The 21,350-nt window shown below is 42.6% G+C and overlaps 1 protein-coding gene across 10 annotated transcripts in view; it reads left to right on the top strand.

The window, feature by feature from the left end:
* RBM33 (RNA binding motif protein 33) overlaps positions 1-21,350 on the top strand; it is a 118,712-nt gene that overhangs the window by 74,629 nt on the left and 22,733 nt on the right. For 7 of the 10 annotated variants that reach the window (XM_082398933.1, XM_082398927.1, XM_082398929.1 and 4 more), the window contains 5 exons: positions 3,663-3,795; positions 4,196-4,533; positions 5,990-6,277; positions 7,628-7,915; positions 11,106-11,741. In XM_082398933.1, the coding sequence (XP_082255059.1) occupies positions 3,663-3,795; positions 4,196-4,533; positions 5,990-6,277; positions 7,628-7,915; positions 11,106-11,741 (1,683 nt within the window). The remainder of the gene's footprint in view (positions 1-3,662; positions 3,796-4,195; positions 4,534-5,989; positions 6,278-7,627; positions 7,916-11,105; positions 11,742-21,350) is intronic. The other 3 variants (XM_082398930.1, XM_082398931.1, XM_082398936.1) reach the window with 1 other exon arrangement.

Below are 21,350 nucleotides of genomic sequence, written 5' to 3' on the forward strand. Positions count from 1 at the left end.
GGCTCTGCACAGGGCCTGGGGGGGCAGTGCATGAGCCACAGGTGGTGGAAGCTGCTGCCGTCACGCCTGGGTCCTCATTATTTCTTACTGTGAAGCAGGTGCTCACGCTGGCTTCACGGGGTTACTTGTGTGAATTCTGTGCCAGTCGCTGCCGTCGTTATCCGCTGTACTACAGTGGGAGTGTGTCAGGAGCATGGGCTTGCACACACACAGGCTGAGAATCCTTGTGAGTAGAAAGGATTATCTCCCGCTCTGGTTGACCATGCCCGGACCTGAGCCTTGATTCAGGCTCTGGCCTGGGTTCTTACGCGGGTCCTGAGTCTCTGACCAAGCTCCCCCAGGGCTGTCAGACCAGCCAGAGAAGCAAGAGAATCGACACTGAATCCAGGTGACTACACCAAGTAAGCACCCACCGAGTCCCAGCCCCTGCATTTCACCAAGCCATCATCCCCCAGGTCTCCCTGTCTTGCTTGGAGCCGTCCTGATGCCACCCCGTGCCCAGCTCAGCAGACGGACCTGCAGGTTGCTGGTTGCTCCAGCGCTGGCCCAGGTTCACAACTCGGTCTTTCAGCTTGCCGCCTGATTCTCAGAACACGGACGGGCCTGAGGTCCTTTCCTGGTGCAGCAGTCCCCCTGCCGTGGGGCACTTCCATACCCAAGGGGCTTTTCTGAGGCTTCGTGGTGCTGTTCGCTCCCTGGCTGGGATCTACCCCACCAAACCCGTGTCCAGACAAACCCTGCCCTAGTGACCTGATGCAGGCTAACATACACCTGCTTGTAAGTGATCACAGCACAGGTATATGAAGAGAGCTGTTGTTTCTTAATACACTTTAAAGGCTGAAAATGTTTTCTGTCTTCAAGTAGGTGTTAATATTTTACTATTTGTAAGCTAAAGCCTCATGAAAAATACATATATTTCATTTTTAAAAGATTTTAAATTTCAGTGATTTCTTTTACCTTTTACATCCCATAGCTTGTTTTATTTAGTCTGTGGTGATGTTAATGAATCTTATCTGTCCCTTCTGTATTTATCTGTTCGAAACTCCTTCTTGGTGTTTCCCCCTCCAGAAGAGGGACAGTCAGGTATACATCAAATTAGTTTAAGGAAACACGCCGTATAGCTGAAACGGGGTTTTACTTAGGTGAACGTCGCTAACTTATGCAGTCAGATTGCACGGATCGGAGGCAGCGTGACCAGTCAAACCTTGCCACAAGCCAGAGGGCAGACAATTTAAAATTCTATTTTCTGGGCCACTCCAAGAAAAATGGTTTAAACATTAAAAAAAAAAGGCTGGGGACTTCCCTGGTAGTCCAGTGGTTGAGAATCCACGCTTCCACTGCAGGGGGCACGGGTTCGATCCCTGGTCAGGGAACTAAGATCCCACGTGGCACGGCCAACAACAACAAGAAAATGAGTGGACCTTGATTGCTAATTTGTTATCGTCCAGAAAGTTTTGAAATACGTGTATACACGAGGGAAAAGGCCTGTAAAACTATACACAGGGTACTAATGCTATATTTTATAAAGAAATACTTTATTAATAAATGTTCTGTTTAAGTTACCTGGCAAAATATCCATGCAAATGCACACCACGTATTTCATCGGCTTCACACAAAAATAAGAGTAGTTTTAAAACGAGGAAAGAACGCGGCAGTGGAAGACAGAAGGCAAGTCCATTGAAACTCCTAGTGCAGACGTAATCAGTACCAATGTAGGATAGCCGATGCTATTAGAAATGTGTTTTTCTAGTGTATTGTTACCATAGTAAAAAATAGTAGATATTGAAGAATATCCATATCAAAGCATCATATTAGTAAAGTCTCAAACATTGCGATAAAATATATACATTTATTAGGGGTAAAAAGCTTTATGGTTTAGTATGAGTGTATACAGTATGTATTCTCAGTTATAAATCCAACATTTCTCTGATGATGTTTGCTTCAGTTGTATCTTTTTTTTTTTTTTTTAATTTATTTATTTATTTATTTTTGGCTGTGTTGGGTCTTCTTTTCCATGCAAGGGCTTTCTCTAGTTGCGGCGAGCGGGGGCCACTCTTCATCGCGGCGCGCGGGCCTCTCACTATCGCGGCCTCTTTTGTTGCGGAGCACAAGCTCCAGACGCTCAGGCTCAGCAATTGTGGCTCACGGGCCCAGCTGCTCCGCGGCATGTGGGATCTTCCCAGACCAGGGCTCGAACCCGTGTCCCCTGCATTGGCAGGCAGACTCTCAACCACTGCGCCACCAGGGAAGCCCCCAGTTGTATCTTAATTGATGCCTTTATCTAGAGTGAGAAGTGATGTTCCCTAATGTCAGATGTCAAACACTGGTGAGGTGAGAATACCCTTGATTTCACGTAAACTGATAGACACAGACTACAAGAATTTAAGCTTTGCAACTTTCTGATCCATATGTTTCAGTACCATGTGTTTTTATGAAGATGTAATATTTGTGTGTAAATCTAATTTCGTTAATGTTATATAGCCAGTGGTCATATGGGTTTGTGGTGTTTATTGTGTTCATTTTGCATTATTCTTACAACACTATAGATAGAGCAGACCTTTAAAGAGAGAAGGAAGGCAAATGCAGTTTGCAAAAGCATTTTCAGTGTTATATGATGTCACATTTAGAAAGAACAGCTAATTCGTAATAAAATGACAGAAAAGTCATTAGAATTTTAAGTTTATGAGAAAAGTGTGGTTTTTGAAAGTTGAGAAATACTTCAAAGAATGAGGTGTTATTAAATGAATATTATTTTGATGATGCAGTATGTATAATCAATGAATTTCTGGATAAAGAAGTGAAAAAAAGTTGTGAGGCTTTCTTAAGTAAATGTGGTGTTTTAAAAGAATCTCCATAAATGCTTGAAAGGCCAACTGAAAAATGAAGTAATTTTTCAAAATTGAGGTATAGTTGATTTACAATATTAGTTTCAGGTGTACAACGTAGTGATTCAAAATTTTTATAGATTATACTCCATTTAAAGTTATTATAAAATATTGGCTAAAAAGTGAAGTAATTTTAATTTGTCTTTGTAGAGTTCTACTGGTAACCTGCAGTTATTGGAAAATGGTAATCTGTTTTAAGAGTTCAGAATTTCTAGCCAGTGGAATCTGACTGTATTATTTCTTTCGTAGTAATGTGGTTTCTTAAACATTTCACATTGTCCTGTTCCATCAGAGATTGCTGATTTTTGTTATGGTACACATTCAGTTTCTTTTTTCTTCTGTTGAAATAAAGCAGCTTCATAGCTGTGGCTTATGGTTGTGTGAAAAAGGTAGCAAAGAATAGCATGTTTGAGAAGATGAGTGTCAGGAACACTGAAAGCAGACATTTAGTCTTTTGGATTAATGGGCAAGAGGCTCAGTAATTGCATGGATTTCAGTAAGCTTAAAAATAATACTCTTTTGGTTTTGTAGTGCTGTTAAAACATTGAATTAATTTTTAGATGCTGCATTTTGACGTTTGACTGTTTCATTATGGCAGAATCACCTATTTTGTAATATGAGGTTATATATATATGTGTGTGCGTCTATATACGGGGGTGGCGGCTTCAGGAGATAAGTTCCTTGACGTTTGCAGAGGAAAACTTAAAACATGTACACCCTTCTGAAAACTACCGTTTATTTTCCCGCCTTCCACCCTGTTTTCCTGCTGTGCTTTAGGGCCCTCCAGAGTTCCCACAGCACACACCTGGACCTGTTCCCAACACTTTCAGCCAGCCCCCTCGGCTTCCTCTTCAGGACCAGTGGAGGGCCCCGCCGCCTCCCCAGGAGCGAGACCCTTTCTTCTTAGGAGGTAAAGGATGGCGCAGAGTAACAGAGCAAAGCCGCGTGGGGCGACGTGCCTGAACACGCTTATGTTTTAAACGGTATTTAGCTCCCAATAGGAGATTTTGTTAAGAGTGTCAGATTTTTGTCCCGTAACCCTTCTGCCTGTCATTTCACATGCTAAAATTGGACATTATTGGTATCTGAAATGTGAAAATCTCATGCGAAGGAGGAAATCATCTATAGAAAATGACTAATGTAGCAATCTAGAAATAAGAGGCAAAATGTAGAATTCTTTTCAGACGTTCACCCCCAGCCACCTCTTGTAATTTTCGTCCATAGTAAGACAGTACATAAAACTGATTTCTGTGAAGTGTGTATTCTGTGTGACCAGAGGGCAATAACGTTGCAACGCCCTTCCATTTCAGGTGAACCAAGGTTCCCGAGCCATCTCTTTCTGGAACAGCGAAGTCCCCCTCCCCCGCCACCTCCTCCCACGCTTCTTAGCAGTGGTCACCCTGTGCCCACTCCCAGTCCCTTACCGTTCACCCAGCCTGGACCAGCGTTTAACCAGCAAGGGCAGCAGCCTGTGTTCCCCAGAGAGAGGCCCGTGAGGCCAGCCCTCCAGCCGCCGGGGCCGGTGGGGATCCTGCACTTCAGCCAGCCAGGGTCCGCAGCAGCGCGGCCGTTCATCCCTCCTCGACAGCCCTTCCTGCCCGGCCCAGGACAGCCCTTCCTGCCCGCCCACACACAGCCTAACCTGCAGGTAGGCATCGGGGCTGGCTTTGTGTTTCAGAATTCAAGTCAGAACCTTTCACATTTTTATTCTCGTCTGCCAAGATGTGGAGATTATTTAAAGAACAAGGGTATTAAACTTAAATGTGCTCTTTATTAAAGACAACTTCCTTAACAGTATTGCTTATCTCCTTAATCATAGGAGAAATGGAGAAAGTGATGGTCGTTTTTTGGGAAATGAAAAAATTCAGTAGTAAGATTTTGTAAAGGATATACTATACACTGCTAATGAAATTAGGGCATGTTTTGATAATACCTTTGCTTATCATTGCCAGATTCTTAAAAGGTTAACAGGAAATAAGGTTCTTTGTCAAATTATGTTCCTGCAATATGTAGTGGGGAAAAAAAGCATTGCTGCTCCCTCATTATTTGAGAGATTTGAGTGCCCTCTGCTGGTGTTTTATGTTTCCTCAGTTGCCTTGAGTCTGATACCCCTCTCACCCAGTATGTTTTTTCTTTGTTTTAAGTTTCCTGTTAAGGTATGTAATGATGATGTGCTTGAACCGATTATTTAGAAACACATAGAATATGTACCTAAAGTAAGAACAGGAAAATGGTTATTATATAAGGTGTTACAGTAGAATAAAATGTTTTTTTCTTTTTATTAAAAAAATCTAATTTGGGAATTTCCTGGCGGTCCAGTGCTTAGGACTCTGTGATTTCACTGCCAAGGGTGCGGGTTCAGTCCCTGGTTGGGGAACTAAGATCCCACAAGCTGCTCCGCACAACCAAAATACATATAAATGTGTGTGTGTGTGTGTGTGTGTGTGTGTGTGTGTGTGTGTGTGTGTATATATATAAATATATATATATATAAAATATAATATATATAATTACTACATCTGCATTGCAGAAATAAGTATAGATAGGAATTTGAAAAGGTAATGAAGTCATCCCACCATCTAGAAACAGTTACCACTAACATTTGGGTGCACATGTCTTTCAGCCTCTTTAGTGCTTGCATCCTCATCGTGATGCTTTCTTTTCCCCGTTAACATGTAATTACCGTCTTCTCATGGTGATGAGTTCTCTCACCACGGCATTTGAAAACACTGCACGAGTTGACGTTTTACGGCTGTCACTGTTTCTGGCGCACGTTTATTGGTTTCCGTCCTTGGGTATTGGAAACAGTGCTGCAGGAAACGTCCTTGAGGCTGTGTTTGCTCGCATCCTTAGTTATTTCTTTAGGATAAATTCCTGGAATTTCAGGATCTAAAGGATTTAGGGCAAATATAAAATGCAGGGTAGTAGCTTTTGGCTTATCACTGCATTTAAGATAGTATCAGCTTCATCAACAAATCTAAAATGAAACTTTAGTGCCACTTGAAGTTTCTTTCTGGTGTTGGGGTTTTTAAGGAAATGGCTGAATTGGAACACGAGCAGTGCGTACATGATAAACTGTTGCTTCTCTCTTTTTGGCCTGGAAGGGGCCCCTGCACCCCCCGCTGCCGCCTCCCCCTCAGCCCCAGCAGCAGCCCCCGCTCCCGCCCCCGCTCCAGCCACCCTCGCAGCACCAGCCGCCGCCGCCGCCGCCGCCGCACCCGCACCAGCACCAGCACCAGCACCAGCACCAGCACCAGCACCACCACCTCTCTGTTCCTCCCCCGCCCCTGATGCCCGTGGCTCAGCCCCAGTTCAGGCCTCACATGCAGACGGGGCCGCCTCAGCCAAACAGCAGTCGGACGCAGTGCCCCCAGCGCCAGGGGCTAAGGCATGTAAGTGTCCAGTGTCCTCAGCTGTCTTCCAGGGGCACCTTTTATGTCGCGGGGCCTTGTGTATCTAGATCCTCCTGTAGTGTGAGATGGCCTTAGTAATTGATGCATAACTTCAGAAAGTAGTTTTGGGTGATAATCATTCTACCTTTGCCGGTACCGAGGTTCTGTCTATCTCCTTGGGCAATGAATGCACAAGTAAATGAATTCCGGAAGAATTTCTTGAATATCCTTTGTTGTCAGGCACTACTCTGGTTCCTGGGAATACAGCAGTGAATGAGTGAATGAGAGAGACACATTTCCTGCCTTCATGGAGCTTATAGTTAATCGTGGGGGATGAACTGCATTGATCTGTGAGCTTACGCTCTCGAGTACCATCAGCAGACGTGTGGCTTGTCATGCATTGGAAGAGACTGGGAGATGCGTGTCGCTTTAAACATCAAAGACTAGGCATGGCTACTGTCTTATCCTCCATTACATAACTAACCCCGTAAAGAGGCTCAGGGTTAGCGAGTGCCAGGCTGTAAGGGGAGATAGTTGGGTTTTCCCTTTAATACTGGTCCTTTTGACCTTGAGCTTCAAGCATGTCACTTACCTACTTTTAATCTCAGTTTTTTTCATACCCGCCTCTTTGTTTCTTAAAGTAACATTGAGACTAAAATGATGTAAGAAATAAGAAAGGATTTCTAGATCTGGAAAGAGGGTGCTCTGCAATCTGGGCTTCATTTTGTAAGAACAGTGGCAGACGACACCCCCAGCCTGGAGCTGAGCAGCCGTGGAATGCAGTCCTCCCCCAGCCGGCTCACAGATCTACACACGCCTCTAGGCGTCGGGTCTCTGTTAAGAATCCTCAGGGTGAACGTGACTTGACAGTCTCCTCCCCGATGAGAGCTTTGGGCATCTTTCTCCTTTTTCTTAGGGCACTAACTTAATGCTTTGTTCTTTGTTAGTTCTACCTTCAATTTAGGAGACCCGTTGACAGTGGTGGTGCCATTAACCCAGCTGACTCCTTGTGCGGGAGTCCTTGTTGCACTGTTGATTCTGTTAAAAATGTTTGTCCCCATCCTGTAAGTCACCTGGTGTAATGTCCATGACGAGGAGCCTGTGTGTCGGCAGGTACGGTGCCTTTCCCAGCCCCAGTCCTCGTCAGTGAGGGCATGCTACTATGTAGAGCAGGAAGCATTTATGCAGGAAAAATCTGTTTACCAACAGGAAGGTATCTGCCCCCCGAAGGAGACGTCACTTATTCAATTCGAATGATTTTTTAAAATATTTTAGTCTAACGTGCCTTTTTATGTTTCTTCTCCCAAGTTTCCAGTTGTAATTAGAATTTCTTTCTTCTTGCGATGATAGAACACGACTTCTCAGAATGTAACCAAACGACCAATGCAGCAAATGCAGCCAACTGCTCCACGGAACAGTAACTTGCGTGAATTACCAATAGCGCCGTCACATGTTATAGAACTGAGTAACAGCCGCTGCGCCTCCACACCTGCGGCTCAAGTAAAGCCGATTATCAGCACGTCACCGCCCACGAGGCCCGGGCTGGGGCCCAGGACTGCGCAGGGGAAGGCTGATGTGAAAGTCAAGCCAGTTAGCCCTGTGGGCCGGCCTAAAGAGGAAGCAAAAACAGAACCAGAGGTAGGACTTCTCTTTTTCTAATTAAAAAATAATGTTTGGTCTCAAACAGGGAGACCTTATAACCAAGGTTTGTACCTCTTATCTCAGTTCACTCTCACCCAGTGAGTTCTTCACAAAATCTTCCCACCTTCTTTTAACCTAACAGCCATATTCATATAAGATACACTTTCATTCTCACTGGTACTATATCAGATTGTATTTATATATTTATACAGTTATAGTTGTGTGTTACAGAATCTGTGTCTATCAGGGATCTTAACCAACTGTTTCTCTGAAGGGCCCAGATAATAAATATTTTAGGTTTTATAGCCCAAATTGTCTCTCAGAATTACTCAACTCTGCTGTTTTATCACAAAAGCAAACATAGACAGTCTTACATCAATGGGCATGGCTGTGTTCTGGTAGCACTTTACGACAAAGCCAAGTGTTGGGCTAGATTGGCTCATGGGCCATAGTTAGCTGACCCCTTATGTTTACTCTTATGTTCCTGTGGCTTTTCTGGTTTTACACTGTGAACTTCTAGAAGGTAGGACCAGTTTGGACCTTTAAATAAGATGGGGAGGGGTGTTTTGTTCTGAATTGTGTATATTATTGCTGATTTCTAAATAGGTATAAATGTTGTAAGAATAAATGATAAATGCAAGTCAGTATTCTACATGATTTCCAATTGAGATGTTATTTGCACCTTGGTTTAGTTTTGGCCACTTGGTTATGTTTTGCTTAGAGGCAGTTCAGTGTTAATGTAGTATATTAGTCACGAACTTTTACATTTTTTAAAAAAATTTCTTTACGTCAGTAAAATTTATGTCTGAGACAAACTCCTTGAGGCCCTTGGTCTCCTGTAAAAGAAGTGAATGTGCTTGTCTAATGCTTCCCTGAAGTCAGGATTCCATTGTGGGCTGTTCCCTGGAATTATAGATACAAAAGTTGGGCAGTATCTGTATAATGTAGGTTCTAATGAAGCATAGGCATCTAGTGTAGCACAGGTCAGAACACGCCCTTGGAATGATCTGCCGTCGCTAGCAGTGCGGCTCTGAGCCAGTTACTTCACTTATCCCAAGCCTCAGTTTCCTTAACTATTGGGTGTATGTGCCTGAGACGTGGCAAGAGGATCAGTACATGGAAGTTACGTTAATAATAATATGTATAATGTAATAAGTAAGTACATCTATTAACTTTATAAAATAATGGCACAAAGTTTCCTTAGATGAGAATATAAGCCCTTAATCATAATAAAAACAAGCGTTAACTGGTTTTTGCCTTTCAATCAGTTAAATTGCGGGGGGGGGGGTCAGATTTTCTTCTAGTAAATTATTATAGCAGCTGTAATGTAATGTTTCCAAGTCAGAAATGTAAGTATAAAGTGAAAATACTGAGTTAACGTTTAATAACATCTTATTAGAAGAAGGGTGACATTTCGGTTTTAAAATCAATATATGAAAAAATCATGTAGATTTACAAACTGGATTGGGATAGCTTATAAAAAGAAATCATTGCTAAAAATTTTATCCTGCTTTTAGTTTATATAGCTAGCTCCTAACTCATATGTATAAATGGATTTGGCTCAAAAATGAAGTCACATACACTTTTATAGTAACAGTGGCTAAGTAAAATGAGAAAAGTGACTTTTTAGGCATACCACTAGCCACGTTTGTCTGTCCCTTTCATAATAGTTGATTTAATAAGCAGGCTTCTGAAGAAGTCTTCTGTAGAATAAAATGGATGCTTTGTGCGTGAAGTGCAACTTGCAGGTGGCCATAGTGTAAGTGGCGCGTGTCTTAATTTGTTTGCTTTTAATTTTCTGTGCACATAGAATGGGGCCAGGAGTAAAGTTTTTTTTATTTTTTAAAATCTTCCGTTTGTTTCGCTTAGGTAAATGTGGTTTATCTTCTTATATTCACCCAATTGGTAATGATATAATGAAGGACAAATCTATTTAGAAGTATTTCTACCTATATTCTTGAATATACTTTAACTCTTTTTTGATTACATGGGGAAAAATCCTAGTGAATATTAATTATTCTTGCATTTGAAACAGTGGGCCCTCTGGACCTGTTACTATTTCCCCAGAATGCCCTGGCCCCTGTACTTTTCGAACTTCTGTTTTTCTGTCTTCCCCTTAATGTCACTTCTAGCTCTGTGTAGCCCTCACCCAACTTCAGGTTTGCTGTTTCAGATCTGTCCTAGACTTTGAAATTAGGTGACTGAGTTGGTCAGGATTGCTTCTGAAATGACAAGCAAGCGCCAGTGAGGGGGCTTGGCTCTGTGTCTCTTAGGTCAAGTGCACGGGCTCTGGGGGCACCAGCCAGCGCTTCAGCTACATTTTGGTCTTATAATTCCTAACTTCTAAGGTTTATTTGTTAACAGCTGAATTCTAGATAGAGTAAATCCTGTTATATTCTTTTGCGGAGGATCTGTGAGTGATGATATCTATGACTTTTTTTTTTTTAAAGAAAATTATTACAATTTTAAACAAATGCTAAACTTTTAATAAACTTTCCTCTTTGGTTGCTTTTTTTAAGAAAATTATTGGACTTTTACAAAGATTCTTCTGATAGACTTTCAGAATGGTTTGGGACTGGCATATTAAAGGCATTCCTTATATACCATTAATATTCCAATACTGCAGTTGGCAGCATTTTGATTCTGAGGAGAGTGCATGAGTTCAAGGTCAGAGAGATTGACTTGTGCTGTTCATTATAAGCAATTATTCTGTGACAAATGAGTTTGAGATCAGGCTGAAAATTCTGTACGAAAAATCAATAGTTCTAATCAGGCCCTTTCAGGTCATTTACACCCCACCTTTTGTTGGTTCGTCAGAGGAGAGCCAGATAAAACCTGTGTGACAGCGAGGCCTCCCTACTGTTGCAGTTTCCATTTCAAACATATTTTGATATCTTAAATGAATAGTTTAATTGGTTTCAAAGTTGTAAATGAGTGGAAATTTACATTATTTCATTTTTAATATTCTGATAAGATTTTCCAAATTAGCTTTAGCTGTGTAATTTTTTTTTCCCTCCCCAGGGGAAGGAGTTATACTTAAAGTCTATAAGCAGATTTTGAATGGCTTCTTTCAAATCCTGAATTAAAGGGTTTTTAGAAAGTGCCTTTTCTTAAGTTTGCTGAAACAGACTGGAACCATCACCTAGCCTTGTACTCTAAAGTAAACCATGCATGTTTTCTGCTTCAGTTTCCTGATGAAGATGAAGAAACGAGGTTATACCGCTTAAAGATAGAAGAACAGAAGCGCCTCCGAGAAGAAATCCTGAAGCAGAAGGAGCTGCGGCGGCAGCAACAGGCCGGCGCGAGGAAGAAGGAGCTGCTCGAGAGGCTGGCGCAGCAGCAGCAGCTCTGCCCGCCGCCGGCCCTGGCCGAGCAGGGAGAGCAGCTGTCGGCACCCTCGCCCACCAATGGCAGCCCACTGTTACCCTTCCCGGGGGCACAGGTCAGGCCGCATGTGAAACACAGACTTCTCGTGAAAAACCAAGATGCCACTGTTTCAAGTGTTCCACCCAAAACATCCAATTTTGTGCCATCTGGTGCTAACACGCAGTATCAAGGACAGCAGATGAAACCACTGAAACATTTGAGACAGGCCAGAACCATACCTCAGTGTCCAGCTCAGCACAAAGTCCTGCAGGTAAAGCCTGCAGACGGGGAGGGACCGCCACCCCCCTCGCAGACTGCTCGAGCCACGTCCCTCCAGGGCCGGCCCCCGGAGGCCAAGCCTGGCACGAAAAGGACTGTCATGCACCGGGCCAACAGCGGTGGCGGAGACGGGCCGCACGTCAGCTCCAAGGTCAGGGTGATTAAGTTGTCAGGCGGGGTAAGTTGACGAGGTCACCAGTGCCTCTTGGAATCTGTGTTTCACTTAGTATGTCCTAACTCCCAGAGAGGATTTTTGAAGGAAGGGAAGTAAAGTTGCCTGTCTTAGAATCATGTGGACCAGCCTTTCCTCACTTGAAGCTGGTGTAAGAATTGTCGTTTAAATCCTGCTTCCAATTGGGACCCATGTTTCAGTTGTCTCTTGAGTCTTAGAGAAAAACCAGTGTGACAGTTCCTAAATTAGATGTTTCTCAGTTTTAGCTTCTTTTTATAGATAATTTATGCTAGAACCATCAAGTTTGTTTTAAAAATAAAATTTCCTTTACCACAGAACACATAATTTGTTGTGTGTAGCTTTAGATTCAGGGAGCATCTATGTCAGCGGGGGGGGGGTGGGGGGGACAGTGTGTGTGTTGCTTTTAAGCAGCGTTGTTTCAAAGACTGTTTCCTGTCTTCCAGTTCAAGCTAATTGCCCCCCCCCCCCCCGCCCACATTTGAGGGAAAAAGGGATTGACAGTATTCTAAAGTGAAATCATGTGTGATCCTACCATGTGCTTTCAGAAGTGGGGCACCCCTCATTTCTGTCTTCATCTCAGAACAGTGCCCATTTTAGAGCATTTTCAATAAAGCACAGTAATTGCAGTTTGGATAAATTCAGTACTTAAACTAAACAGAGTTGCTGCAGATAGATTCCCATTGCAGGAGATTCTCCCGCCAGCGTCTGTAGAATACTCGCTTCCTTAATTCTGCCGTATAGTCTTTATTTATTATAGGAGGTAACGCTCATCTCTTGCTTTAATTATGATGAATTCTGCAGCGAACTCTCTTTGGTCCGAGTGACTGTCGTACTCTCTGTCGCAGCTCCCTGTTGTGTGCACTTTGTGTTACAAACTGGGGAAGAAGGGGGAGAGCTGTAAGACACGGGCTCTTAGAGCAAACCAGCTGCAGATGGTTACTTCTAAAACCACAAAATACTGACAGTAAAAAAAGAAAAGGACTTCTAATTCTCAGTTCACCCAGGGAGAGCAGTACCGCTAGGAAGGGCAGGAGTTGTTTGCTGTGCTGGAGGAAGGGCAGCTCCTCGTTAGCTGCTTAATCAGTTGAGTTTTAATTGCTTTTGTTTCTAGGTTTGTAGACTGAGGTGTGAAGTTTTTCACGTGCCATAAGAAACTTTGTGACAGAGCAAATCTGTTGTTTCTCACCTCCGTTCATTGTGATTCAAAATGTTGATAAGTAGATGGCCTGTATTATATCAGATTGTTTAAATATTGTATGAATTTATTATCTTTAGGCGAAGACCCAAGTGTTGATCAGTTTCCGGTGTCTGTGTGGCCTTTTGCTTTTGACCGTGTTTTAATCATACTTTGTCGGTGTCTCATTGTTTTACTTGAGTTAGAAACTTCTGAGGATGGGCCATGGGGCGATGGTTTGGGAATAGGCCTTTTCCCTGGGCAGCCACAGTGGTGCGGTGCGGGCCTGGGCACTCTGGGCTCCGGCAGACGAGGAGGTGCGGGGCACGGCTCTGCTGTCCACAGGCAGCCTTCAACTAACGAATTCATCTACTTCAGAAGAATTTATCTACCTCAATTTTTGCTATCTTTTTTTCTCCAGTGGAAAAAATATATTTTTTATATCAGACCATATTCCAAAGTCATGCTATATAATTTTACAATACACAGGAAAACAACAGAGGAATTTTACATGAAAATAGCTATCTGCCAAACTTTGAAATGGTTTTTTAGCTCCCTTTTTAATTCTTAAGTATTAAGTTAATTAACCAACATGTTCTGTATATTAGGATTTATTCCAATAATTCCTCCAATAGCACGTTGGCAACTTTCACCTTATCAGAGGATAAATGTCTCTTGTTTGTATCTCTCTGAACCAGAACAAACAGTGTTTTCCTAATGGCCTGGGGGTTTTTTTGTGTTTTTTTGGTGGGTAGGAACTATTTGTAACATACCCATTGTGCAAAAAGGAGACAGTTCTTGCAAGTGCTAAGTATGCTCTCATTTTTCCTTTTATCTCTGTCCCTGCTGGTCCCTCTCTCCTTTCATGCACCATGGCATTAATGCCCAGGGCTGTGCTGTGTTGTGTGCCTGGAGCTGAACCGGCCACCCTGGTGAGGGTCTGACAGGGGCTTAGCATCTGGGAGGATTGACTTGTATATCGTACCTGTGCAGAATATTATTTGTGCATTTCAGGTTTATAGTTACTTGTTTAATAAAAGCATTTCATTGTCAGTTCACGTTCTTGTATTTTGCTATGAGCCCAGGACTTCTTCACATTCTGTTAGTGCAGAAATACAATAGATATTCTGTTTATAAGGTTTTCTAGAGAAATTTACTTTTCAGAGAGTCGTTTGATTTCTTTCACTTTTTTCTAACGTAACCTGGCATCGAATGTATTAACTAAACTATTCTTTGCATTCAGTGGTCTCCTCGTTCTAGTAGTTGGTCTTCAGACAGGACACAGAGCTATCGCAGTACATAGTGCTGTTCTAGAAATTGTGCTCTGGTGGTGATCACAGTAAAAATATGTATCTACAGGATTGTTAGGAAAGCAGAATTTTCTTGGCAGTCTTATTCTGATGTACAAATTGGAAATATATTACAGCTTAAATTAGGTTTCTTTAGGTGAACTTCTACCTGTGAGGCAATTGTGAATCAATAAGGTCTTCTCTTTTGTCATTTTCCATATTTCATTACCTGTAATTAAATAATTTATCTTTGGATTTTATTAAATTGGGGTTTTTGAAAGGTGAAAGAGCCTGAGTCTTAAGACTATAGGTTTTTCAGTCTGCCCTTTCATTAATTATACTATCTTCAAAGTGATTTTAATTCATACTGATCATCGAAGGAGAATTTCTAGTCTTTTTATATTGTTCCTCTTTGTTAGAGCTAATGCATTACGGACATGGGAAGCATTTTCAAAAAGAACGTAATGAAAAGTCTTTCTTGGTGTTGGTTCTCACACAGTCCCTGACCAGGGTCTGGTCTGGGTTTGTAGCCCGCAGAGTCGTACCTCACTTTCTTCGGGGGCCGTCTTGGCATCATGCGTTCTTTGTTGGCCGTTCCGAAGCTCCTGTGTGTGGGGCGTGGAGGTTGAGGCCCTCAGTCACCAGGAGGGTGTGATGAGGTGAAAACAACGTGGCTGTGTTTGAGGAAGACCCGTGGCTGGATGCTTGTCTATTATTTATTGTCTCGGGGACCCTTCTAACACGTAGAAGCTACTTTATAACTGTCCATTTTCTTTTTGGAATGCTCCGAAGGCCCCTTCTGGAAATACATTCCCTGATTTTATGCCGCATAATAGGTAGTAGCTGCTGTTTATCAGGTGTTTAGCATGTATTCACAGCATCCTTATGAGTTAGATCTGTTATTGCCATTTCATAGGTAAGTAAGTTGAGTCTCAGATAGTAGCCCAGGGCCGCTCAGCTACTGACTGGCAGAGTGAGGCTTCTGAATCCTGTGCTTTTTACCATTACTTATAGTAGCTATTTTTGCTGCTCCTTTTCCTCCAATGTTTCTTAGTTCTAGATTAGGGAGAGGAGTCTACTTTTTCCACTGAGTTTTTTAGGGGGGGCTTCTAGGATAAGGGGGTGATGAGGTTTCATTCGGCTTGCCAGCCCCGGTTGGCAGTGGCGGGCCGCAGAGCGCGTTGAGAAGGGTTGAGAGGCGGGACGCAGCGCCCTGACCGCTGAGCGGCCTCAGCCGTGGGTCAGGGCTGGGGGGCGGCTGGGCTTCCGTCACGCCTGGTCCGGAACCTGTGTGGAGGAGCCTGGCGTGGTGAATTAAAGCGAGGGACGGTGTACCCGGGCGGAGCGTAGCTATGACTAGCTGTGTGCTAGAAATGTGTCATTGACCATTTCTATGTAAATCAAAATAGATCAGATTTTATATTTAAAATTGAAATCATGAAGGGACTTCGGAATTTAAAGAGACCTTTTGTGATGAGGCTAATCAATCTCTTTGTGAATTTTAGTTTTTTCCCATTTATATTGTCTGGATTTGTTGGGTGAGATTTAAAAAGGAATAAATTAATGCTACTTATAAAGAGTGTTAAATGTTGGCAAATATTGCTTCTAAAATTTCATGTGCCTCCCTGAATATTATTTATATAAGTAATCTACTTAAAGAATTTTATTTGATGGAATGGTTCTCTTTTTATTATTTAAAACATAGGAATAGTCTCCATTTGCTCATTTCTCAGAAAGCTACTTTTAAGTATTTAATTTTCAGAAACCAAAAGAGCAATCTTGTTAAATCATAATTTCTGGAATTCCCTGGTGATCCCGTGGGTAGGACTCCGCGCTTTCACTGACGAGGGCCTGGCTTCAGTCCCTGGTTGGGGAACAGATCCCACAGGCTGTGCAGCGTGCCGTACCCCCTGCCCCCAATCATAATTTCACTCAAAGCCAGTACGTAATCCAGAAAAACTCTTCAGGTAATAACAGAGCGTATATAAAAATGTAAAATGTTTGCTTAGTGTAAACTTATTATAACCATTCTCAGCCATGTTTTGTGATTAAACACCAGAAAAAAGAATTAGGACGAGCAAGTGCCATGCCAAATTTGTTTATCCAGGAATTTAATTAGGCCTGCAGCTCTGTCTTCCAGTTTAGGGGAAATGGGGAACCCTTGAGATGTTTGCGTCGGGTTACCTGGCCAGAATGAACCCGTCTCCTCCTCAGAATGAGGCTAAGCTTCTCCCAGGGTGGCTGTGAGGGTTAACTGTCGTGACATGGGTGAGATGAGTGGCTCAGTGCTTGGGCGCATGGCAGTGGCTCCGTAGATATTACTACCCTTTCCTTTTAATTAAAGGAAGAAAAAGTGTGTTCTTACAGTGTTCTTTAAGAAAAAGCAGATTCTGAATTCAGCTGCTTTATTCTAATTGAGGTCATGAAAATTTTAAGAATTTGGCAGCAGATTAAGTAAAAAGCCCTTTGTTCTGCTGGCCACACAGAGAAATGGGAGAAGCACAGAATGCCTCAGCAGGAAAGCCAGCTGTCCAGTCGTGATACTCTTGTATTTTACCTTTAAAAGGCTGTCAAAATGCTTCACGTAGAAGGTCCCAATTTGTTTGTGTGAGCTTGCTTTTGGGGGTTGGTGTGCATTTGTAGATTTCTTCTCTTCCTCAAAAGTTATTCTCAGATTTTCTCTAGCGCGGTGGTGTGTGCATACCTGATCTTTTTTTGTGGAGTGGAGGACGTTTAATTTTGATATACGTAATCTCAATTTAAGAGAAGTTGCAAAAATAGTATAAGGAGTTTCTTACACTGTGTATCAGATTTACTAGAAACAGAAGTGCTGGTCTTGGAGTCATCTGTCAGTCTTCGGGGACCGTAGTCTGAGAAGGAGTCGCAGGTGGGGATGCAAGTGGTCACCCTCGCGGCCTCCCGTTCTCCGGACGTGCCCTGTTGTTCTGTGGTCTGGCCGCCTTGCTCTTGCAGTTCTGTCTCCCCGCTCCGTCCACACTCACGCTGCGCCCTTTCTCGGCACCGCACCTGCACGCCGCCGCCACGCCCTGCCCTTCTCTGCCCACTGCTGGAGCTGGCTCCTGGTCACTGCTCCTGACTGAGGCTGGGTTTCCGCTTCAGTTCATTTTTTGTCTCAAATACATTATAAATATTTAAGAAACATTCGTTGAAATCGTAGAGAAAATAAGTAGCTTCTCCCTTTAAAAATACAGGTATTGTTTACAGTTTCTTTATGGAAATATCCAAGGAGGAGTTAACACGGTGTCGTGTCGTCGTCAGCCCCACCCACCCACCGCCCCACGGTACTTCTGATTATAAAAGTAATAGCTGTATATCGTAGACATTTAGATGACACTAGTAAGCAGAGTATGATAACACCAAAAATAGCATTAATCCTTGTTAATTCAGTTTACAAGAAGCGATTGTGTCGTACATTTGGCTGCTGTTTGATGAGTCTGTGGTGATGGCTCGTTCTTGGGGAGACCCATGCCCCAGGCCAAGGCGGAACAAGGCTCACGCTGTGGATGTCATTCTGTGACTCGCCAGGCTGCCTGGCCACGGCTGGAGGACTCAGCTGTCCTGACTCATTGGTTTCTGGTGGAAGCTGACTTGATGCCATGGTTTCGGGCAGTACCCAAGAGCTGATGCCATGCTAGAGGACCAGGAGAAAGCAAGTCAGATGAAAGTGAGTTGCAAATGGGTAGTAAAGGACAGAACTGCAGTGGGCTTGTGATAGAGAAACACCTCTGGGAAGCTGAGTGTAAGAGAAGCTGCTTTGACACAGGTAGGGGAGCCAGGAGAGGCCCTGCCCAGATGGACGGGGCGTGGGGGTGGGCGTGGAGGCACCACCGTCCAAGGAGGTGAGAGCCCAGACTCCCACCTTGCTGACCCCTGGTTCCCTCTCGTCCTGCCATCCCTCTCCTCTCTGGTGGGGAGAGTGGCCAAGTGGCTGGTTGTAGTTGGGCCTCATTTGTTGCCCGATCATTTCCCTGTTAGAGGAGCTGATGAGCAGTCAGGTGGCCGAAAGGCAAATAAGAGAGGAAGAAAAATGGGGCACGAATCTTGATTAATTGCTTGTTTGATAAGATGTATATTCTAGAATCTTCTTTTGGAGGAGAAGCTACTGTGCATAAATAATTGTTTTTAAGAGCTTTGAAACACTTTGGTGGGAAGAATTGATAACTTCTAGAGGCATGACCTTTTAAGCATTCATAAACATGTGACCTCTAAATTTGGGCAAAATAGACTACTGTTCATTAGAGGACAGAAATCAGTTTTAATGAATTAGAATGTCTACACATGAATTTATAGGTGTTTTTAGGCATATGGTGTTTCTTTCAGAGCGAAATAAGTGGTTTAAGTCAGAAATAATTCTCTTGTAATTAGGAATCAGGATTTGCTAACCCACCTTCTCCAGCAGAAAAGGAATCTGCTTTCTCCAGCGTCTTGAGTAACTTCCCTCTCCTCACTTCGAACGGCTACCAAGAATAGGAGCCTCGTCATCTGGGCCGGGAAGTCACCCAGCGCTCTAAAGTAGGTCCTTCCCAGCTGCCCATCCGGGGCAGGTTGGAAGCGTCTGCTTTCCAGAGTCTGGAGCTTCACCCCTACGGGGGCGCTCTTGCTGGAGAAGCCAGAGTTTATGGGCCCCTGCTGCTGGGTGAACCGCAGTCTCACTTCTGGCAGTCCTTTCCTTTTTTTAGATTGGTAGGTCTGTGCTGTAGAAATTGGAGAATCCTGGGGTATCAGATCCCCTCACAGGCTCAGGGCTTTGGTATATTTCTCCAAAGGCCAATTAATTTTGCTTTTAAAAGATTCCCCAAACCTAGCTAGTTTCAGAAAGGTAGAATGTTGAGAGAGAGAGAGAGAGCAAGAGAGAGAGAGAGAGAGAGAGAGAGAGAGAGAGAGAGCAAGCACGTGAATAACTGTGCCGTGTTATCCCCATAAGGCGAAATCCTGGTGCACCTACCGCTTGAATCCTTTTTTTCTCCAGGAAGCCCAAGCAAGCACTTGTGAGATCCCTTTAACCTTATGGATTTTGTTTCAGTTCAACCCGTGTAGACCTGTTACTGGAATTTTATAGGAAGCATTTTAGATTTAAGTTGCTGCTTTTACATGTTTTGCATGCTTGCCGTATGTAAGGATAGTTTATTGCATAGAAGAGATGGACACTGCACATGTGAAGTGTCCTCACCACATATCATATTGCAGCAGTTTAATTAGGGAATTGACACAGGAGCCTGGATAAGAATGTTATTAGCCTGTTTATTTTCTTTTATCTTTTCTCCTTTAAGTAGTAGTCTCAAAGACAAACTAGAGCATGAAATGTATTTGTGTTTAGAAACTTCGTAGAGCATGCATATCATTTATTGTCCAGATTCTGGGTGAGCTTTCTAAAGATCACAGGGCTAGGCCCAGCATTGTTGTAGTTAATAGAAACCTGCTCTGTGAGGTCTGTGGGCTGGCAGATCAGCACCATTGCCATGACAGTGAAGTAGGCCTTATCGAAAGGAGAATTCATAAGAGGCTGCCCTGGGACCCTAACCACTGTCCTTCTCTGTGTCCCGACAATGTTATCTGTCCTCTCAGTACGGAGTATCAAATGTCTGTCATGAGTATAGAAATTAATTTAATGTCACCTGAAGACATGCAATTAATCTTTTAGAGGTTTTCATAATACCTTTACAGAAAGAGTTGCCAGTTTGGCGGATTTGGATTTTGGGGTTTAGAAGAAGATAAGGAAAATTAATTTTTCATCAGGGTTAATACAAGCTAGCAGGGCCACAAAGGCTGAGAAAAATGGTTGGGGAATTTGTCAAGTGTTGTCACTCTAGAATAATGCTGCTTAACGTCTGATAGGTGTAATCAAGAGTTGAGATTTCTATAGAGAGGGATTAATCAATTTGCTCACTAGTGAATGCAAGCCAGCGATACCACTTCTTCATGAGGTTTAAGAATGAAAATAAGATTTGATCTGTCAAATTGCAGGATACCCTGACAGTATCAATGGGCATTTATATCTATATGTTTAAACAATTTGTTATAAATAAATTTGTCATGCTAATAATGTTGGTTGGCTACAAACCTCATTTTTTGTAACGATTAAGCTGATAAAAAGTGTTCCCTAAGCTTACTTAACTCAGGAAGTGCCTTTTATATTTAAGAAAAACTGCTCTCAAAAGACATTTTTATAGTATTCATTAAAAGATAATTATTTGTGGAAAAAAAACAAGAAAATATTTCCAGGTTGGTCTAAGACAGGCCAAACTTCTTTTCTCTTCATCTGTTTTGGAGTAAGTAAAAGGTATTTAAAATCATGTCTAAACACACTGCTGTGTAAGGAATTTAAAAGGGAACTGTGCCACCCTAGAGAAATGAACTTTGAAAGTGGATTTCCTTTCTTTGAGTGGAATGTAATCTGCCATCCACAGATGACTAGTTATTTCCTTACATTAAGATGATAATGTAACTTAATAAGTTTTTAATGAAACTTTCAGGTTTCTGAAAGTCCTAATTTGAATCGACGGTATTTTTAAATTTACATAACTAATAATTTTGGGATCTCCTTCAGTGCTGTTAACTATATGCACAAGTTGTAGAAGACTTCTAAATAAATAGGTGGGTTCAGTTTGGCTTGGTTCTCATTCACCTTTTTTCTGTGTCTGTGAGTATGTGAGTAGGTGTAAAAAATATGTTTCTGGCCACAGCCTAGAAGTTAGTAGGTTGAATGCTGCCTAGTGTTAACTGGAATAACTCTGGGATTTAAAATTTATCCTAAGAATTAGCTTTTCGTTGTGCTAATTTGAAAGAAAATAATTGTTCTCTCAACTGAAAAAAAAAATCTGCTTTTCTTACAAAATGAAATAACCTATTACTTATATTTAAGCCTTGAGTCCTCAGCATGGTTTCCAGAAAAATGTCAGAGCAGAGCATTATAGTAAACCTTCATTTCCTTAAAATGATTTAATTGAATGATGGTTAGTCCCTTTGTTTCCAACCCTGCTAAAAATAGTTATGTTAGTATAAGCTCCTTGCCTGTGAGGTCGTGTGGAGTCCATGCTCTGGAACCACTGAGACAGGAAGTCCTAGAAGCACTTCCTGTGTGACCAGGGATCTCGGGTTTTTCATTTGCAA

This window comes from Balaenoptera borealis (genome assembly GCF_965194805.1).
Source record: "Balaenoptera borealis genome assembly, chromosome: 7".
NCBI lineage: Eukaryota > Metazoa > Chordata > Mammalia > Artiodactyla > Balaenopteridae > Balaenoptera > Balaenoptera borealis.